Below are 22107 nucleotides of genomic sequence, written 5' to 3'. Positions count from 1 at the left end.
AACAGAAGTGCAGAATGTGTTGTTTTATTTAATTGAGAGCAACACTTTGCCTAATGCCTAAGTTAAAATGCCATGGATGTTTTGTTTCATTTCATTCATTGTACTAATTTGAGTATGCTAGAAGAAAAACTTCCTAGTAGGAAGTAGGAAAAATATATAATAAAAGGGCTTTAGACTTTCTGAAGACATTATTTTTTATTTTATGTGATTTGTGCAATACAGCAACAGAGAGCATTAATGCTTTAGAGAAATTAATTAATTACAGGCACTGTAACATAAAGCAGCTGATTTATGATGACTGTGTAAGCAGGGCTTATACAAGTAATCTGCCTTTGACATTTTATAAACCTGTCAGTCCATTGCTGTCTATCAAACATTTATTTCTTAACAAGGCACATTTATATGAGGCCCCTATTTGCAGTTAATTCCGTATTCAACACCAATGGTGTAGATGTAACTAAGAATTATTTATTGCTGAATCTACTCATTTTTAAAGACAGTCTGTCTTCACAAGTGTAGTTGCAATTGCTTTTTGAACTGCGTGGTCCAGCCATTATGCTCTGTTGCTATTGTCTGACCCATACCATAAAACCATTAAACTTTTTAAGTAGCTGTAACATGCCTGTAATAAATCTGTTTAGGCCTCTGGTTGGTGGTAGCTTGTAAGGTATGGAGCCACTGTCCCTCTTGTGATTGATCGCTGTATCTGAACCATATAGTACACATTAAATGGTAACAGTACAGAGATAAGACACAGGGAGGTCAGTAAAGCCATAGCACTGGAGGATAGGAGAGGTCACCACGAAGAGCGAGGTGACACACAGGGAACAGAGAAGAAGAACAAAGATGTGGAAAGTGGAAGCTGAATGTGGCTGTGTGTTTTGCAGTAGCAAAATAAAAGACATTACATCAACTCCAGCTGAGGCCCAAAGGGTTAATGGATAAGATTACCCAGCAGGGGTCAGGGGTCAGGGGGGCACTCTGCATCAGGGCTAATTGGTCACTCCGACCTGGAATTACACTGAGTCTCTATGGAGAAATACATACACATGTATGGAGCTGCAGTGACAGGAGTCTTCAATCACCTCCAGGGATCAAGGGGTCCTCTGTTGTGCACCGCCCAGTCATGGAGATCAGTCAGGCCTCCACAGAAAGATTCAGCATCCTTCGACCTGCATCACCCACCTACAGGGAAATCAGGAGGCATTAGGCTCGAGAAGACTTGGGTGCCTTTTCTTTTCACAGTTTCCTTTTAATTTTAATTAATTTAAATGTACTTTTTTAACTTTTAGTTTTCCTTTGTCATATTCACATATTTTGGAAAAAATGTAGCTGATTTATTTCATTTTCCTTTTGTGAGTGTATGAAAACAACAATTCAGATTTAATAATTCCATGTTTTAATGGTTTAGAATGAATCTTGGTTTTGATAATAGGGTCCACATTGCGTCCAAATTGACGTTTTGCTCACAGGTCTTTAAAAACCCTGACAGACTGATGTTGTCATGCGGATGCTGTCAGGTTGATGCTGGACATGTTAATGATTTATGTTGACTAGTGGGATACCTAGAATGAGACACTGGTTAATGTTCAGCTGTGTCCAGACCTCCGGGGAGCTGCCCATAGCACTGCCACAGAAGACCAGAGGACGAGTGACTGGTGTCCTCCGGCTAAACCTGGTACACTCAGCAGGGAGCAGCCTCATACCAATGTTCAAATGCCTGTGAAAAGGAGTAGGTTATATTTTCTAATGACTTCTAAAAGAATAGCAAACTCTTTTCATTTGAGACAAAAATAATCAAATAAATAACATAAAAGCCCTAGGGTTTATCAAATGTACTCATATCCAACTTCTAATTAGTACTAAAACTAATAGTACTTAGTACTAGAATGGCATTGGTCTATATCAGACCCAGTATAAGACTAGATGCTAATATTAAAGAAAGTACTATATAATTGAGTTTATTCTCTAAAAAAGTTTAGTTTTTATTATAATTGAAATTGGCATTGGGCACTGTGCTCTTTTCCTTAGTATAAAAATAGAGTTTGAAATTACAAAATAGTAACAAGGATTATGAACTTATTTTATTCTGGGCCCATCAACATTATGTTTGTTACTTCATAGTTAAAAAAAAAAAAAAAAAAAAAAAAAAAAAAAAAATCATTTATAATTTATGCAGGCTATTGTATAATATTTTCCCAATGCTGAGCTGGAACAAGAAGATTGATATTATAGATCTATGATTGAATATATAATTATTAAGATTTTTAATATGTTAGCTAAAACGATCTTAAATGAATAAACTTAGCCATTTCTTAAATGGTTGCATTTCTCCTTGTGTCATGTATTTGGTCCGTAAATTACTTGTAAACAAAAGAGCCGGGATACAAGGAATGATAAAGGAAGATCAGGTGATGGATAGTTATCTTCCACTGTAATTAAGCTGTAAATCCTTCACTGCAACTCCTGTGAAGACAATGACTACAGAGCCTTTTACTAGTTGCTCCACCTTGTCATTGGTCTAACAATGAAACAGCCAACTGAATGGCACAAAAACTACAATGGCACTAAACAGTACTTAAGATGTTGGTCACTAGGTTTAGATGACCATTTAAACCTGTCTCAATTTGCTACCACTACTGGTAATAATATTACTGGGGCTATTAGGAAAAGACATGGGACAAGAAAAAAGACAATATCATAAAAAGCACATGAATAATATGCGTAGTGCTAGGCTGTACATGCCAACGTCTCCAAAATTGTACATGAGCAATTTCCATGTGGTTCGCGTGGAACCCACATTTCTATTTTTGCAGAATGCTGTAGGTTCTTACCACAGGAATATTTTAATATCTTTGGGAGTCTTCTCCTGTAGGTCAACCAAGCAAAAAAGTCTCCCCTCATCAGCAGTTGTAACTAAGTTTATAAGCCATGGCAAAATCTGTTCAACACTGATCTCTGCTGGATAACAACAGTACTACAACAACAGCTGTTTTCCTCCATAAATTTGTCTACCAGGCAAACGAGAAAGACAAATTATATTTTTCCTTTCTGTCGTTGTATTGGTGTTTTTAGTCTATTTGATTTGTTTTTACATGTGTATTCCAGATAAATATCATGTTTCTCTTTACATAATACCATATTTTACAGTAAGTGCCTGAAAGACCAAACTTAGGGCGCACGTGCTTTCCCGTGCCAGTGTCACGGCTGACGTCATTCAGTGATTACTGTGATCAAGATGGCGCTGCGACCAGGACCTGGGGGAGGTGGCAGGTACTTTGGTCATTTAAAGCCTTTGTCTTCCAATCTGTCATCTGTTTATTCATTCCACAAGTCTGATAAAATATTTGCCGTCAGCTTGGTTTCTGGAGGTCCTTACTAAGCCGATATCACTTATTTGAAGTCGAAGGAGGTGTCTGTGATGAGATGGCTGGTTGTCAGGTGTCCAAGCTAGCGTTAGGTTGGAAGCTAGCAAGCAGCTTTTCGTTTTCTGTCTACATTTCAGCAGCGATCGCCGTTTAATTAACAGACATTATTGTGGTTTAGATATATGTTCTTTATTTGTGAAATTGATCTGCTACCTTGAACTGTACAGTAAATAACTAGCAACTATGCGCAGGCCTGAAAACAGCAGATTGTCTTCTGTCATGTCAACTGTCTTCTTTTCTTGGGTTTTATTACATACATTTGCTTTATGATTTATTTTGTATTACGCGTTTCTGTATGAAATAATCTTTTCACAGACAATCTGAAACTTTAAAGAAATGTACAGCCATCACACTGAGTTAGACCGTGCAGTCGATGAACAGAGACCTCATAATTCATTCATGACAGATTTTGGGCCCTATAAATAATGAATGTATTCTTGTTACTAGTGCCTTGACTTGCTGAAGACACTGATCCAGCAGGTGAAACCTAAACTAGATACAGATCCCAATACTAGTGGGGAAATTGACTAGTGAGAAAAGCAAAGGGAAAAATATTTCTTTCATTTTCTTGACAATACTGTGTCAGACATACAGATTACATATTATTAGATTAGGTTCTGTGTTTCACCTAGGCTTAGAGTGTCACATGAATTGGTAAACATTTGAAGTAAGCTATATCTTTTGTGAATCGCTGTTGAATGCTTGTTATATTTTTTTATCTATGTATTATTATACCATAGGGTAAATTCACTAAATTCACTTTATCTTTTGATTATTATTATTATTATTATTTTTAAGTTGCATGATTATGGGTCCCTCAGAAGGCCTTGACACTGGCAGTCAAGCTTTCTCAGATGCTGGTGCTGCTTATCTGTTCATCTGTTTGTCAACCTGTGATTTGCCACAGAGTTATGACCAGTATTGGGCAAGATAAAGCTTTGAAACCTGCCTGTCTTATGGGCAGCAGAAAGCCCTTCAGTCATGATCATGATACAGGAGTGGAAGAACTAAATTTTCTATATTTAAACATAAGAATTTCAGTGATGGTGTTTATATTGTAGTCAATGAATTATTGTATTTGTGATAAACTTGGGTTACAGCTTTAGCAGAGTCATTTGTCCATGCAGCAGAAACTCAGCCTAAAGGGTTTCAGTTCCAATACATTACATTTATTTACAAATAGCCATAGGCCTGAGTGGGCTGGCCCCCCATTAGTATGCATTATGATGTTTACTGAATTGAATATAGTTATAGCAAATATGTTAATGTCAATATGATTTTACTTTTTAAACTGGATGTTATTAAAGTCAATGCTTGTTTTTATTTTACTTGAATGATCAATAACTAATCTGTTTTACCACCATAATTTCATTCTCACGGCCTTTCTTTTTTTCTCCTCAGCTTTGCATTTCCAGTCGGAGGGGGTTTAGGTCCACCACAGGGTGAGTCATTCTCTCTTCTAATGCTCTTTCATATTTCACTTCATATGGAGTCCAAACCCATCAAAACAAAAAAAAAGTTGTTATATTGTCCCAGCCTGTTTGACTGAATTAATGATATTTAGCACACTTTAGCATACCATATTGTCTATTCTTACAGGTATGGTGCCCATGCAACAACAGCAGCAGCCCCAACAACAGGGTTTCCCCATAGTTCAGGTCATGCAGCCCAACATGCAAGGAATGATGGGACTGAATTTTGGAGGGCAGATGCCTCCAGGTGCCATGCAAATGCAGGTTGGTATTTGTTGTTTAATTCCTTCAAATCTTGCATTGTTTGAGCTATTAATAATAAAATATGATAGCTTAAGTACAAATCACCTGCATTATGTGCTCATTCAACAAACAGGGTGGGATGGCCATCGGGATGCAGGCACCTGGAATGCAGTTCATGGGTCAACCTCAGTTTATGGGCATGCGACCGGCAGGGCCACAGTATACCGCAGATATTCAAAAACAAATGGCTGAGGAACATCAGTAAGAGATTGTGACACTATTGTTATAGTGTAATTTAATAACATACTTCATAAATGTGTATTTCTTTTCCCAGAAAACGTCTTGAACAGCAGCAAAAGTTGTTGGAAGAGGACAGGAAAAGACGACAGTTTGAGGAGCAAAAACAGAAGCTAAGGCTGTTGAGTAGTGTTAAACCCAAGGTTAGACTCTCTCAAAATCCACTTTGTCTAATCTAATGTCTTTCTCCCAATGTTCTGTGATAGTTACAGTGTTATTTTAGTCTCAGACAGGAGAGAAAAGCCGTGATGATGCCTTGGAGGCAATAAAAGGCAACCTGGACGGTTTTAGCCGAGACGCTAAAATGCATCCTACACCATCTGCACAAAACAAGAAACCAGGTATCTTTACATTATTACCACCATTTACTCACGTTCACTTTCCTATAGCACTTTTGTATAATACACAAGTATTGTAAGCAGACTCAATAGCATTTGCAAATTTCTGTTGTGTTTTATGTTGAACGTCACATGGGGTTGATCAAAAATATTGAGCAATTAGTATCTGACATTAATTTCAACCTTGCCTTACAAGAATATACAATATTCCCATATTTGTTTTCCATAGTATGTGCTGTGTTGTGCCATTATCACCACTTCTTCATTTTTGCAGACTCATCGTCATCACATCCATCTGTCTCCACTCACTCCCTCTCCTCAGCTCTCTCAGAAGAGAAGGATGAGTTTAGTGACTTTCAGGGTCCTGTAGAGACGCCTGCCTCCTTCCCCTGCTTTTCCACGTCCTCCACCTCTGATTTCACCCCTCAGGCCCTTGCGCAGCCTTCACCCCTTAATTCTAGGACAGAATTTTCTGATGACGATGATGAATTCAGTGACTTTGTCCAAGGACCTGCCACTCTTACCTCCTTAAACCCTAACCTGTCCTCCCAAGTGCCACCTCCAACCCCCTCCTTAAGGACAGGTGTGTCCTCTTCCTCTCCTCCATCCCAAAACTCTGTTTCAATTCACTCTGCTGTCAGCACCAGCTCCCAAGCTACATTAAAAGGTAACTTTTCTGCCTCAACCCCTCCTCCCTCACAACCACCTAATTACTCAACAAAGATATTTTTAGAGGGATTATTATTGTTAAGATACATCTGCTTTTATTGCAGATGCTCAATTTCTTACGTGCATCTTGATGGGACAGTTATACCAATTGCATTGTACAAAAATTGTTAAGCGTATTGTTAAAAATTTATTCCTCATTCACCTCTTTAGGCCCATCCTTGGAGGAGAAGCTATTCACATCCTGTGATCTCACAGGCGATAAGATGGCCCATGTTAGCTTTAAGTCAAAGCAGAGTTTGGCTGAAATGGGTCCAAAGAATAAGGTTTCAGCCCAGTTTCAATCAAGCACCAAAGCAAGGAACTGGGCTGCAGCCAATGAGGACTTGAGTTCCATCTTCAGCACAGAAAGCCCTCCTGAAGTCCCCCTGTCAGCACCAGCTGCTGACTCATCCTCTCAAACCAGTAGAGAAAGTGGTGAGAGAAGTGCCTATTCTATTAGACCAGCCACCTATCCCCTTCTCTGTTGCTATACTCTCACCATTAATGGCTGTATCTTGTTTTCCTGCTGTCAAACTCACTTAATATCGAAGCTTGCCCTGCACTAACTTTTTGATGGTAAAAGGATGTCATTTCTGTGGCTGCTCCCTACCCTTCTCTGGTTAGGTCTCTTACAGCGGTGATATTGTCTGTCAAATGAAACTATGTTTTCTAGAACTGCCTTTTCTGCATAATGACTGCTTTTGTTTCATGTACATACAGTATATGCTTTAACTGTTGGGCACATGGCAGTGGAGCAGTTTGATTCACAATTCATCCAAACTTGATTATGCTTGGCATTCTGCAACACTTTTAAACAGTTCTTTACTGTATTTCTGTAGCTTTCCTCTGTGTCTGACTTGACACTGCGAACATGGTTGTCTTTGATTTATTTGCTCAAAACAGAAAAGAACATTGAAGATAATCAATACTGCATCAAGAAAGTGACGCTGGACAGCTATGCCAGATATCTTGATAAATCTTTATTTTTATGTGTGACACAACAGGTGTTGGCGTGTTTCAACCACAAGAACAAATTCCATCAATATTGCCTGCCTGGGTTTACAACGACAGCCTTGTTCCAGGTAAACATTTTGAATACTTAACATATTGAATTAAATGAGTCTACGAAAGTGCTTTTGCCTGTATCCATATGTGTCTTTGTTTTATTTTCTCAGAAATGTTCAAAAAGGTTATTGAGTTCACCATGACTCCAGCTGGGATAGATACAGCCAAGCTCTATCCCATTCTAATGTCATCAGGACTTCCTCGGGAAGCACTGGGGCAGATCTGGGCATCGGCCAACCGCACAACACCAGGAATGTTGACCAAAGAGGAGCTCTACACTGTACTTGCTCTCATAGCTGTTGCACAGGTAAACAAGAATCTGTCACCATTCCTGCATTTTCTGTTCTGCAAAACAATAGCATAGGTACATATTTACATGAATTGGTTTAGTTTGACACAGTGAGATTTTGTTACCACCTCTGGAGTGTAGACACCTTCAGACAGCTCTTGATACACACCATCAGTGTAAGAAATATAATTTAAAGAAAAGTATAATAATGTAGTGTTTGTCATTTGAGTGGTCACCTAGAGGCTTAAAGCAAAAAGACATGTATTCTAGAATGACAAGAAACAAGTAGAGACTCCTACTGACATTTATACAGATATACAGGTATACTTTTAGGATGCAATTAAACTCAGTCCTGTAAAATGACACAGAGGTTCTACTTACCAGTATAATTAAACATGTTCCTCTTTGCTTTATATTCTTTTTGACAGAGTGGCCTCCCAGCAATGAATGTGGAAATCCTAAATCAGTTTCCGTCTCCGCCTGTTCCTAACCTGCCTGCTCTAGCAATGGCCTTGGCCCCAGTCCTCCCACAGCAGGCTCTGATGAGCCAGCCTCCAGTGTCTATGCCCATGCCCACACCTGCCCCATCTGTCATGCCCATGGCCCCTGCAACACCCGCCCAAGCCCCCACAAGCACTAATTTCATTGCCAGTTTTCCACCCGCTCAGGTAACTCCTCGATCATTCATTTTGTCAGTTTATTGATGTCATCTTCTTAAATATTGTGAACAATCTTCCAGGTGACAAAAACGGATGATGATGATTTTCAAGATTTCCAAGAGGCACCCAAACCAGGGACAGCAGACTCATCTTTCACAGATTTCCAGGGGGAGTCTAGTGGCAGCTTTGCCCCTATCCCATCACAACCACAAAATAGGTAGGTACATGCTTCTGGTTTTATAGCTCCATTTAATATGATTGGGTTTGCATAAGGTACAGCATTATTTTATATTTTCCATGTTTTCTTATTATAGCAGACCATTTTCGACATTTTAGTGGTTATTTTCTGTGAAATTAGTTTGCTGTATTGCCTTTTAAACAGAAATCTCATTAAAAAAAAAAACTCTATTATTATAGCCTGAATAATAATAGGTCTGGGTCATCATTTTTTGTTTACTGTGTAATGATATTTTCCTAATGTAGGTTTAACCATATTGTTTTTATTTAGCTTCTGTGTATCTTGCATCTTTTGTTACATTTAATCATATTTCTAGGTCCAGTGTTTATATCACTATGAGTAATATAATGACATAGTTAGCTCATAATTAGCTTTTAGCTCCATCATCATGTGAGGCTTTTATTTTACAGATTACCTTTCTTTGGTACCTGGTACAATGTATCTCTCCTGTTAAGGTTAATGTAAATTGTGCCCTACCCCTGTCTCTTTAAATAAATAAACTAAACTAATACAAAGTGAATGACATTAGCCTTGTCCATTTATACTGTATGTACAGTCTATGCTTATAACGCATGACATTATTTTCTTCTTGCAGCATGCCGGCCATACTGACTCCTGTGTCTGGCTCTAGCTCTGCCTCCTCCTCTGATAAATATGCCGTCTTCAAGCAGCTGTCTTTGGACCAGCCTGCAGAGCCTACTCCTCCCTCTTCAGGTACCTATGACAACTGTGGTCATTATGTTCTCACACGTCTAACACAGTGATGGGGTTTGCATGTTGTAAATTATATTATCTTAAAACATTTTGCTTCTATGTCTGTTTTAATATTCTTATGTTTATTTATATCCAGACAGTGGAGACAAATACAGTGTGTTCCGACAGCTGGAACAAACTGCTGAAAAGAAACCAGTTGGTAAGCAGCTTCTACACAATGTCTAAGCACTTGTATAAATCATATGAAGCTAATTTAAGGAAGACATGTTAGAATTTTTTGAGTATTAGTTGTATTCGTTATTATTAGGTGTTTTTATTGTTGGAAAAAATGTCTGTGAAGAATTTTTGAACCCTGCATGTATGATGAGAAGTCTGAATTTTTAAATTCAGTCACAGATAAGTACAGAGCACTAATGCAGACAGTATTGGAGGGGGATAACTCAGATATTCATGAGTCACTCATCATGTAGGATTTACATTTTGTATAATATGCTGAATTGGATATCACACATGTGTAGATTGTGAATAGTCTTATGTCTGCTGTGTTCATATCAGTGTTTTCCCCATACCTATTTCATTAGAGCAGTTTCCGATGGAGACGGCTTTCACAGCTCCAGTAAGTCGTGTTTGCAGTGACCTTTGCTTTGACATTGTCAGGCTCGTCTCCTTAATGAGCCCATTAGTTGTTTCTTCTGTCAGCACTGTGAACAGATTTTCTATTTCAATACATGAATATCTTATGTCAGTTGGTACGCGCTGCCCAGTGTATGAATTGTAATAGAAACAAAACCTGATCACCTCCTTCTAAATGGACCTTTGTTGTGTGATAATGTGCATTTGTTCCATTATGGGGAAGTTACATTGTTGAGAAGTTTGCATGTGTTTTTACAGCATTTTGATCACATATGTCAGCGTTAGTTCCTACATTCAAGCAAAATTCAAACAAAATTTTCAGTCTGTTAATCTAAGGAAACCAAAAACTATGTAATATTGTTAAACGTTTATAGTGAAATTGCATCATAGTCAGGTTTATGGCCATCACTACACACATTTTGTGTTCGAAATGACAAAACTGTACTTTTGAAGATACCGAAAGACTGCGTTCTCTGCCCTGCTGCACTGGAGGTATTGTAAATATGCTCATGTTTTGTGATTTACTGATGTTTTTTCTTTTTACAGGGGAAGGATTTGCAGATTTCAAGTCTGTCAGTGCTGATGATGGCTTCACAGACTTTAAAACCGCGGACAGCATCTCTCCACTAGATCCCTCTGAACAAGCCAAGATCTTTCAGCCTTCTTTCCCCTCTGCGTTTCCTACTTCTCAGTCTCTACAGCAGCTCCCACAGCAGCAGCCTGCTGTTAGTCTCCCTCAATCCAAAAACCCACTCAACATGGCCGACCTGGACCTGTTCTCTTCTATAGCTCCTTCTGCCCCTGGCTCTTCAGAGGCCAAACCAAGCATATTCCCCCCTGTGTCTGTACCTCCTTCTTTAGTGCTCCTCCCAGGTGGGTCTAAGCCCTCGTCTGGAGGAGCGGATGACTTTGGTGACTTTGCTCTGTTTGGTTCTTCTTCTGAGGCTGCCCCGAGTGCAGCAGCAGGAGGCAACAGCTCAACAGTGCCCCAAGATGACTTTGCAGACTTTATGGCATTTGGTAACTCTAGTAAAGAATCTAAAGACAACAGTGCAGGGACTCAGGGAGAGACCCCTAGGTCTCAGCAAGGCTCCAACAAGTATGATGTGTTCAAACAGTTGTCTCTAGAGGGCGGTGTGACCTACGACGATTCAAAAGAGAGTGGTGGGGGCTCTTTCTCTTCTCTTAAGAGTGACAATGATGACTTTGCAGACTTTCAAGCTTCTAAGTTCTGCACTGCCCTTGGCGCCTCAGAAAAGACCTTGGTGGACAAAGTGGCTGCATTCAAACACACCAAGGAGGACTGTGCCTCTGTTAAATCCCTGGACCTCCCATCCATCGGGGGCAGCAGTGTGGGAAAGGACGACTCTGAGGACGCACTGTCGGTGCAGCTGGACCTGAAACACGACGTGGGTGGAGACTTGAAGCACGTGATGTCAGACAGCTCCTTGGACCTGCCAGGACTCTCCTCCCACCAGCCGCCCGCTACAGGTGAGGAGCTAGTGCGCTTGCTCTGGTGAGGCACTCTTTGGTCATGCAGACACATTCATAGACTTGGTGTCTCTTAGTTTGGGAGGTAATGGTAAATGTTAAGATAAAAAGCCCAGGTTTTGACACTTAAAACATATCAGTTTTCAAATACATGACCATACAATTCATTCTATCATTCATCACATTTATTTTTGTATTCATTTATTTATTTATTTATTTACTTATTGAATTATTTAACTATTTATTTAGATATAGTCAGTCATTCTCTTTAACCTTCCTTTTTTAATTGTAATTACACCTGTAATTACATCCTGATCTATGTATTTGTTGAATGTATGGATGTGTGGCAGCCACAGGTTCTAGTGGAGGTTGATGCTGTTGTCTGTGGTGAGGATAAGCGTGTTGTCTTGGAGTCCCCCTCTGTGTACATTGTGTCTCCTCCGACAGTGCAGTGTGCTCATTATTAACTGGTCAACTGGTACTGACAGGGGCAGGGCTGAATGCCAATGAACAAAGGCGACCTTATTGGCATTCAAATGACAAATCTGGTAGAAAAGGTTGTTGTTTACTGAAAGAGTAGTGTAGAAATAATCTGTTTACAGACGCTTTGTTGCGTGCACAACAATTTGGATGCCCTTGAGATCTGTTTTGAAGTAGAGAAAGCAGTATTTTGATCAACTATCTCTAATAACAGTATTAGTTTTCCAGTATTTCAGGTATTTTACTTGACTAATTGTACCTTGTGATTTTCCTCTAAATGTATCTCTGTTCAGTCTTCTTTCTAAATTTAGTTTATTGCATTAATTGCAGTGTTTTAGAGGTGCCCATTCCAAGTCCCTCCCTTGTGCTCATCAGTGCTCCCTTCTCTCCAGTGGTCAATTATTCATGACACCTAATTTTTCATGGCTCATGTTTCACCAGAAACATTTAGGACATATTGGGACTCAAGGCTGCACGTCCCTGCACATTTTTATGATTTCATATTTCATTCAAAGAACAGATCAAGTGTTTGACAAAGGACTTGATCATGTAACTGTTAACCATCACACTATCTGCATGCAGAGTAGGCTTTAGCATTATTCATTTTATGCAAATGTTTGTAACTTTAAACAACGCAAATTGTTTTATCAGAGAAAACACAAAAGTTCAATGCCTTATTTCTGTGCTCATACAATGTAGTACAATGGTTTTGTTTAGCAAATTATTTGAACAGAACTTAACAGTGTTAAGACCAGAGTGTGTGTTTAATTTATAGTTTCATCAGCTGCAGCAAACAGTAGGGCCTTACCCCTTTATAGTGGAGCATTTGAAGTGAAACATCTATCACCCTACATAAGGTTAATCGTTGGCAGTATTACTCGCTGTGATACGATATAACAGCATGGATTTACCACTTGTTGCAACTGTCCATTTAGTACACATAGTTCAAGTCTGTATTGCCCTTCCTGCCTTGCTTTTTGCTGCAGTATGCCTGCCTTTTCAATTTGTGAAATTGACAAGAACATAATACAAGCTTATGCATAAAAGTATTGCAAGTTTTTATTCAGAGAGAAATGTATAAAGATGAAATAGTATTTTTATTACAGGAATATACACTTTTATTGTGGAATGAATAAGACTTCTTGACACATGTGATATGTCACATATTATAAAGTAGGATCTACATGTCTAATCTACTCTATCTGAAACAACTTTGTCTTTGCTTTCATCTGTGCATTTGGGACTGCTAACAATCAATCTCTGTAGCAACAGACCACTATTTCATGTAATGTTTTTCTTTACCTTTGAATCATGGATGTAAAAATAGCCCTCTGGCATTTGGTGAAGGGTTGCCCTTTTGTTTCCTGTAACCCTTTGAGTGCCTGAAAAACATATGAAATTCAATCAAAGCACAGAAATTAAGTAATCATTCCTCAGAAAACACGTGTCTCTAGCTTTATACTGTCACTTATATTGTACAATAAGACATGATTCGACAGGCACTCAAAGGGTTAACAAACTTTACCTTGAGCTTCACAATGTGGCTTTCAAATGTTCAGTTCTCTTTCTTTAAATCAAAATTGAGACTAAGTCTGTCTTCTTCCCAGAATAACCGACTTGCTGTGAATGTGCCTTCTCATTCTGGTTTCTGCTTCTAATTTCCAAAATCAATTGTGATTTCCTTTTACAGTTTGTTTTCTTACTTTTATCAGACTCTGCATGCCCTTGTACTCTAAATGACTAAAGCCTACCTTCTCAAGTGTTAGTTTGACAAACCTCTTGTATTGATAGAGCTCTTTTACTACTTTGTGACGCTTTTCTCTCTAACTCTCATGTTGTTGTAATAAATATTACTGTTGGAATTGCTGCAACATGTACCGTCTTATTTTGTCCTTCTTTAAAAAACTTACTTGTGTAATTATTTAGCAACACAATGGGGGACAGAAGTAGGTCCTTGTCAATTTCACAAATTCCTCTTAAACTGAGCTAAGCAGGATGGTGTGTGTATGTCTGTGTGTGTATGTGTGCTACTACGAAAGTACTTTTGAGACAATGACAAAATTGTTCACTTCACTCTAGTGCATTAGTAGTATATCATTAATGCACCTCAGGTTTGAAATATTCCCACTGAAGTTATGTTATTTAATACCAGTCTATTCTAGACTTAAAAAGCCCATATTATGCTATTTTCTGGTATGTTTTAATGTTCTTTCCTTGTCAAAATCATACCTGGAGTTGTGTTTTGTTTTATTCACACATGTTTAACACATAGACTCTGCATATTTTGACTGAGTTCTTCTTTTAAACAGAAAGCACCCTGTTACACCTGTGATGTCATGTGGTAATACAATAAGTGCTCCACTGTGTTTTTAAACTCCATACACCTTCACGAAAATCATTTGGATAATTTCAGCCCTGGAACTGTTGATCTCTACTGAACAAAAGGTAAAATGTTACATTTTACCTTTTGTTCAGTAGAGATCGACAGTTCAGTGTTAACTACCACTACATGCCATCACAAGGTGGAGCAGAGCATTTTTGAGCTTTGGAGATGTAGACAGCCTAAAAATAAAGGGTTACTTAAACATGTGTGAATGAAACAAAACACAACTTGGGGTATGTTTTTGATTAAGAAACATTATAACATGGCTAAAAGCTCACAAGAGTCAATTTTGCATAATATTAGACTTTAAGGCTGTACATTCTGTATATATATATATTTATTTTATTTTACAGTAATTACAGTATCAATTACACTCAAAAAGACAATGGGTTAACGGATTACAGTACAAGTAATTTCAGTGCTAATGATTAACAAGCTGGATTTGATCTCTTCATGCAACTTCAGTATTCCTGGCTAAGCACCACACCAGTCAAAAGAAAGGCATTAATACCTGTTTTATGAATGACTGTCCCTCTGTCACACAAAACCATCACTGACACTTTGAGGCTAAAATTCTTAACTCGATTTGTTGTCATCGAACCCATATAAATCATGTGAAGATAATGACAGAAACTTCACTACTTCACATTACTTAATTAATCTTCTACATATCTGCACTTCTCTAGGAACCACTTGTTGCATATCTGTGTTGTCATTACAGAAGGCGATGACATGAAATTCGACCACTTCCAGACCTCTGCACTCAGCACCTTGGCTAACTATGACTGGTCTGAAGAATGTGTCTCCACTGATAGGAAGCCACAAGCTCTAGATACGTTGTCTCTTCCGTCTTCTGACCCCACACGCCGAAAAGAGCTGAGTTTTGGTAGCTCTGAAAACATCAGTAGCAACTGTTTAGGAAAGTCTACCACCTCTTTTCCTCCTGAGGACATCTCTTCGGACAAGTTTACAGCCTTCACAGATTTTGGTAATGGGGACCATGGTGCAGACGAAGAGGATGATTTTGGGGACTTTGCCAGCACTGTGTCTGAGAAGTCTGATTCTCCAGCTGCTGCTACGGAGACAGGCTCAGACAGCACCCAGAGTGAGGCCCTGGACGATTTTGGAACTTTTCAAGGAGATAAGCCCAAGTTTGGGAAGTCAGACTTTCTCAAAGCGAGCACTCAAACTAAAATCAAGTCCAGTGAGGAGATGATCATAAACGAGCTCGCGACATTTGACCTTTCAGTTCAAGGTGAGTGTGATTTTTGAGATTATATTTTTGTGGCTTTTATTTGCATTATTATTTTTTGTAATTAGTAGTTTATTTTTCTTTCGTTGAATCATTTAAAATGTCATTTGTATTATTATTACTCTATTTACATTACCAATCAGGTATATGACCACTTTATAGGTTTTATGGTGATAACAATAAATTGTCCTCTTCTTGTCCCACCCCCCACCTCCCACCCAAAAAACACTGTTCAAGCTGATTGCTGCAAAATACATATTGCTCTGAACTAGCCTCAGATATGGTTCATTAGCACTGCAGTAATGCAGTCAGACAGTAGAGGGCACTGTTGAGATAACTATGTTGTGCATGTACTGTGTAATGGCAAACTTCAACCTATTAATTTTTGCAAACAATTACAAGTCAATTTTATTTTTAGGTGTCTTTCCTTGGGTATACATTTTCTGAAAAAGAATCAGTGGTTGGATGCTATGATGTCTCACTTTGGAGGACTGTAAAAATGTGTTACTTTTAGAGGAAATAGAAAGGGCTCAGTGCCTTATAGTATCTTATTGCCAGGTTTTGCTTCTCTGACAGAATTTGTCTGTGAGCCCTCATTAATAATTTACACCACATTTTCTGCTTGTAGGTAATTATACTTGGTCACCAATTAAAGTATTTGCTCCTGCCTTGGTTGTCTCAGTTAGATGGGATATGTTAGAGTGGGACTGTAATGATTGCAAACAAACAAGCACATAGTTAGAAATATGGTCTAGCAATTTAAATGTTGATCAAAAACAAACCGTGTTCATAGAATAATTGTTTAATTCCTGGTTCTTCCTAGGTTCACATAAGAGGAGTCACAGTTTAGGTGAGAAAGAAATTGGGCGTTCACCTCCATCTCCGGCTCCAGAGCAGCACTTCAGGGATCGATCCAACACCTTGAATGAGAAGCCTGCCCTACCTGTTATAAGGGACAAATACAAGGACCTGACTGGGGAGGTGGAGGTAAGACAAACCTGCACTATTTGTAGTCACTATTGTTATTTTGTTAGATTTTTTTGGTCATTCTGATTAATACTTTGTTTCTCAGGAAAGTGAACGCTATGCATATGAGTGGCAGAGATGTCTAGAAAGTGCTTTGGAGGTTTGTACCAGAAACTTGCATAGTTGGCTTTTTGATTAATTTAAACAGCTTTAAGTCTTCCCTGTTGTTCTTCTTTACTTATAGGTAATCACCAAAGCTAACAACACACTCAACAGCATCAGCAGCTCATCTGTCTGCACTGAGGTGATTCAGTCTGCTCAAGGCATGGAGTACCTGCTTGGTAAGAAATATGTAATTTATGTCATATGACAATATATTTAACAAAGTGTGGCATAGTGTTATGAAAGAGCTTCAAATTAATAGCTAATATCCTACCAATATCAACAAGTGTCAGACCTAGTCCTACTCCAGTATTATTGTTTTAAAGACACTCCATCTTCAAACAGAAACTTTATTAGTATCGACAAGCAACAAGTAAACAGTGATTTGTTTTTTCAGGTGTTGTGGAGGTGTATCGCGTCACTCGCCGAGTGGAGCTGGGCATCAAAGCCACGGCAGTGTGCTCAGAGAAACTACAGCAGCTGCTAAAAGACATCAGCCGAGTGTGGAATAACCTCTTAAGCTTCATGTCACTGGCCAAACTCGCGGTGAGACAAACCAACACATATGAATCATAGCACCAAGAGATCAATGTAGAAACACAGAAGCAAATGTCAATACATAGATATTTGGACAATGGTCTACTAAATACTTCATGAAATGTTAGTGAGTGTACGGCAGGTCCATTAGGTTCAAATCAATGGTGTATTGATTGAGTTAGGATGTTGCTGTATGTCGTGGTGGTCTGATGCTCGGATCTGGCAGAATGACAAGGACAGTATAGATTTATTCATTCAGCTGTTTGTGGCTGTCTCTAAAGCAAACAGATGGGGGCTCAGCGATGCTGCAGAGGAGGCCAATATTGTTTCAGTGAACAGACTTGAAATCTCAGGGAGGCAAAATGCAAACACATGGTGTTGTTGTAACAGGTGGATTTCTTTTTTCCATTTAGGTTGCAATTTTAGTTAAAAGTATGTGTGTAATCAATAAAATTTGTTTTATTGGGTCTTGGATATAATTTTGTTAATTTAACATACCATAAATTTTCTTTTTCCACAGCCTGATGAGACCTCTCTAGATTTTTCGTCTTGTATTTTGCGACCTGGCATCAAGAACGCTAAGGAGCTGGCCTGTGGAGTGTGCCTTCTAAATGTTGATGCTCGTAGTAAGGTACGTTATGATTTTTAAATCTATAAATCCTTACATTTCATACATTTGCATCATGGTTGATAATTTTATACATAGTGGATATTGTCTCAAATTTCATTTAAATATTTTGAAACATTTTACAGAACAAAGAGGAAAGCACTATTGGACGCCTGTTTAAAAGAGTATGAGACAGCAAACTGTCAACTAAATTTAATTTCAGTCATTCCCGCTGTGATCCTCTGGGGCCTATTTTCTTCCTGCCCACGCCCCGCAGACTCCAAAGTGACAGGATTCACTTCTGCTGCACTTCCCTAATGAACAGCAGTTGTCCTTCTGCACACACACCACCACAATCTGGACTCTAGACCAAAGTCAGTCTTCCTGAAAGTTTTAAGTCCAGTTAAAGTTTGTCAAACCAAGTACATGCGAGTGAATAGTCACTTTGGTGCTGCACTTGAGAGGTTGGTTTCACAAGGTCAAAACATTTACAGCTTTGTCATGGGCGAGGGTCATCTTTTTTCACCTCACGGTAGCTGCTACCAACACTCATTTTCAATTAACACCTCTGATTACGGTCTCTGCTTTTCTGTCCCTTTGGTGATTGTGTTTGGCCTCTTAATTTGTGTGTTTAAACCTCTCAGTTGAAAGGGCAGGTGGTGGCATTGATAGGTCACTCTGTTCTTGAAGATGGATAGGGCAGCGGAAAGAGAGGTATCTTGGTTTGGAGCAGATGTGGCTTAACCATTACTCATAAGCAGAGGGTGCAGCTGGCAATAAACGTTGTACACATTTCCACTCACCTTTCATTCTGTTTATAGAGGCAGCTCTGTCCCTGAGCCACTAGCACCAAGATTAATAACCCGTATTTTAATTACATTTTTGGCCGAGCTACGCTGGTAAAATGCATGAAGTGGAGAATAGCATCCCTCAGAGCATTATAAAGCCCAGAAACAGCTCATGGTTACAGCAGGCACCACTGATTGTGGCATTGTCATTTATTGAAGGAACTGATTTGTTTTTCAACCTGAAGGTACTGAAGGTGGGAAATGTTGATGTCTCATCCAGTTGCACACAGGAGTCAAGTCTAATGGCTTTTGTTTCAACAGCGCTATAAATCGTAATCATTCCAGTAATTTACAGAGGAGTTCCAACTTCCAAATGTTTGTCTTTTCTTTTAATTTTACAGCTAAGTACACCTGTACTTCAGTACTGGTATATCTTGTTTTGTTTTTTAGACACTTCCTAATGTTTAAGTATTCGCTGGATAGAATGCTCCACTCCGACCAGTACATTCTGTTGATACTGTTGTTGTCCTTGAATGAATGAACTGTGAATGTGGTGTGTGAATGAGTACTTGGTGGTGGTTGGTTTTTTTTTATATCACATATTCTTTTGGTGATGGAACCACTTTCCTGGTGAAAATATTGGGCTTGCTGCATCATTTTCCTTTAACCTTTTGCTGCAGTGCTTGATTCTGTGGCCATAAGCTGACCACTTTTCTGCTTACAGGCATTGAATAGAGACAATGACAAGAGGTTATCGGTAATTATTTGCATTTTTTTTATTTATTGTTATAGGTTTGATGAATTAGAAAGATATGCTTTCAATTGTATAGTATTATATTGTTTTATTCAATCAAAGCCAGTTTAATCCTTGTGTTAGTTCCAAGACTAAATGATTAAATGTTTGCATTGTGTCTGGCAGAGCAAACTTATTTGGTTCAGTCTGAACTAGGCCATGGCACAAAACAGGTCTGAATGTGATGACTTGACTGGTGAAATATTTGGGGGAAATGCCAACTGCAAAGTGGAAAGGTGTCATTCATTTTGTGAGAAAACCTTGAGGAGTGTCTGAGCTGTGGATTCCTCTGTGGCAGGCGGAGATGTGTCTGACTTAATGTTGTGTGGGGCTCTTTACGTGCAGTTGTTGCTTTGTGCATGTCCTTGTGAGTGGGAGCCAGTGATTCACTACACATTAGTCATGTTTTTGCAGCTGCAGTTTCACTATTTCAGCAGCGGTGCAAACTAAAGCTGTCAACAACAACAGCAACTATAGTGTACATCTATAGCAGAAACATAGAGCTTTAGACATGTTTATCCTTAGGCCTGTGAATGGGTGCAATAAGTGGGAAAAAGTGTGAAATCTTGTCTGTGTTTTTTATGTGGCCTGAACTGGAAAAGTAAAAAAAAAAAAGTAGCTACATCAGTGAACACATCTTTAGTGTACACTCTAATTTACATATTGTGAAAATTAACATGGTGATCAGTTACAGGGTTTTAGATGACATTCTATTGGACAAAAACATTTAATACAGATGGGGGCAGCTAAAATTTATAGTGTTAAAATACAGTTTCTCTTTTAATACAGCAAGGGTCTAGTCACTAATAGAAATTATCAGATGTAATATTTATGAATTTACCTTTTAGATATTTCATATTCAAAGTTCAATGAAATCAACAGGGAAAACTGGCTCTTGCCCCCCCATCTGAGAGTAGCATCAAATTCTAGAATTTGAAAACTACCAATCCACACATTATTTGCATTTTTTGCCATAGACATGATTTCATTATATTGTATTACTTTGTCTCCACTTTTATTTTAGGCCTTTAACTCGGAGACAGACAACTTCAAGCTGTTGTATGGAGGTCACCAGTATCACGCCAGCTGTGCCAACTTCTGGATTAACTGTGTGGAGCCCAAACCTCCAGGCCTCATCCTGCCTGACCTGCTTTGAGCTAACCTGCAATATCATCAGATACCCATGATGCACTGCACCTTGGACTGACTGGAGTCTCTGTATTTAAACTGTGACTCTCTGAACATGCTCACATCATGAGCCCATTCAGTTTGACTGGCTAATTGGATTAGAAAAAGGAATATTTGTGAGTAAGACCTTATTTAGTATTATGTATTACTTCTATTCTTTACTCTTCCCTGCAGGATTCTAGGTCGGCCACTGACATTTCCAGAATAATGTGATCTCAATGATTTCAGATTTAAATCACTGAATCATCTCAGTATACAAAACTGCCAGTATCAAGAGCAAGACATCTGTAAAATAAAGATTTTTGTCTCACTTGTTTGGCTGCTGTTTAAATAACATGTATTCATTGTTAAGTTAAATTATTACATGAACTCTATTATACTGTACTTGAAACTTGTTTCACTTCACCTTCAGTCTTGAAAATGAAAACATCACTGCTGGATTATATAGGAAATATCTGTCTTATGAATTATGTTTAAATTTTGGTTTTTATTGTCTTTGCACTGTTTGGGAATTTTAGCTTCAAGAAGTTGGTGAAGGGAATGTTTTGTGTGTGGACTGTGATTGTATAATGGCAGCAGCACTTTTTGTATATATTTACTCTGTGACATGCTGTAGCCTTGTAAAATCATTTGTTGTAATGTGAATTAAAGTAATGGACTTTATCCCATTTGAATTTAGTTTATATTAGTATGACTTATTAAACCGTGTTTCAAAAAGAACAAAGATCTATTTTAAAGGTGCACGATGAAAATTTTCAGGTGAGGATGGCACCATTTTCTTGTCTTCTAGGAGATGATATACATAAACACACACTTTATATATATATATATATATATATACATACATATGTGTGTGTGTATGTATATATATATATATACACACACACACACATTTAAAAAAAAGTGCTCCTCACCTTCCACGGTGGCTGGTCTCCCTCTCATCCAGCTCAGGTCCTCCCATATATATATATATATATATAAACATACATACATACATACTTATGTTGAGCCCGAATCATGATTTTCAGTTAGGTTAGTTGGGTCGGTTTATTTGCCATGTGTACATAAAAAACACATTGGACGGATTCTCTTGTGTTTGTTTCTTTCAAATTTTATTGATATCATTTTATATCTTTCTACAGTTACCCCACATACATACCAAAAATGTCATGTCTCTATAATTTTGCTTGAAACTGCTTCACTCAGCTCGCTGCCTAGACCATCACTGGCACTTTGAACTCAGCCAATCAAACAAGACGTCTAGAGGCTGTGTGAAACCATCTCATTATCACTCTAACTCCTGTGTTCAGGTGCAGTCACCAACATCCATTTTATCTCTCGCCCCGCACTAATTCATTTCCTGCTGAAAATGAATT

At 38.5% G+C, this 22107-nt stretch overlaps 1 protein-coding gene across 5 annotated transcripts; it reads left to right on the top strand.

Annotated features, from left to right (window-relative positions):
- The first annotated feature begins 3214 nt into the window (after nucleotides 1-3214).
- Nucleotides 3215-21409, top strand: synrg (synergin, gamma). Of its 5 annotated transcripts, none has more exons than XM_055166841.1 (24): nucleotides 3215-3273; nucleotides 4830-4870; nucleotides 5028-5164; nucleotides 5277-5404; nucleotides 5478-5583; nucleotides 5664-5781; nucleotides 6053-6445; nucleotides 6658-6921; nucleotides 7491-7568; nucleotides 7662-7858; nucleotides 8269-8508; nucleotides 8580-8716; nucleotides 9333-9451; nucleotides 9588-9650; nucleotides 10631-11575; nucleotides 15163-15693; nucleotides 16514-16677; nucleotides 16763-16816; nucleotides 16901-16997; nucleotides 17216-17364; nucleotides 17876-17986; nucleotides 18109-18147; nucleotides 19475-19507; nucleotides 20568-21409. In XM_055166841.1, exons 1-24 carry the CDS (start codon nucleotides 3239-3241, stop codon nucleotides 20697-20699), a joined length of 4311 nt encoding a protein of 1436 aa, XP_055022816.1. In that variant the 5' UTR covers nucleotides 3215-3238; the 3' UTR covers nucleotides 20700-21409. The 5 variants fall into 5 exon arrangements, with proteins under 5 accessions (XP_055022816.1, XP_055022815.1, XP_055022819.1 ...); XM_055166840.1 differs by having other exon boundaries at nucleotides 15160-15693; XM_055166844.1 differs by lacking the exons at nucleotides 6053-6445; nucleotides 6658-6921 and having other exon boundaries at nucleotides 15160-15693.
- The last annotated feature ends 698 nt before the right edge of the window (nucleotides 21410-22107 follow it).

The sequence above is a fragment of the Boleophthalmus pectinirostris genome, unplaced genomic scaffold (genome assembly GCF_026225935.1).
Source record: "Boleophthalmus pectinirostris isolate CB_2022bp ecotype Guang Dong unplaced genomic scaffold, ASM2622593v1 HiC_scaffold_9, whole genome shotgun sequence".
Taxonomy (NCBI): Eukaryota; Metazoa; Chordata; class Actinopteri; order Gobiiformes; family Gobiidae; genus Boleophthalmus; species Boleophthalmus pectinirostris.
This window is presented reverse-complemented; position numbering and strand designations above follow the sequence as displayed.

Coding starts and splice junctions, on each gene's coding strand:
- synrg (XM_055166840.1), top strand. CDS start 3,239: ATGGCGCTGCGACCAGGACCTGGGGGAGGTGGCAG. Junction 18,148..19,474: donor TTGGACGCCTGTTTAAAAGA/GTATGAGACAGC, acceptor TTCTGCTTACAG/GCATTGAATAGAGACAATGA. Junction 19,508..20,567: donor ACAATGACAAGAGGTTATCG/GTAATTATTTGC, acceptor CTTTTATTTTAG/GCCTTTAACTCGGAGACAGA.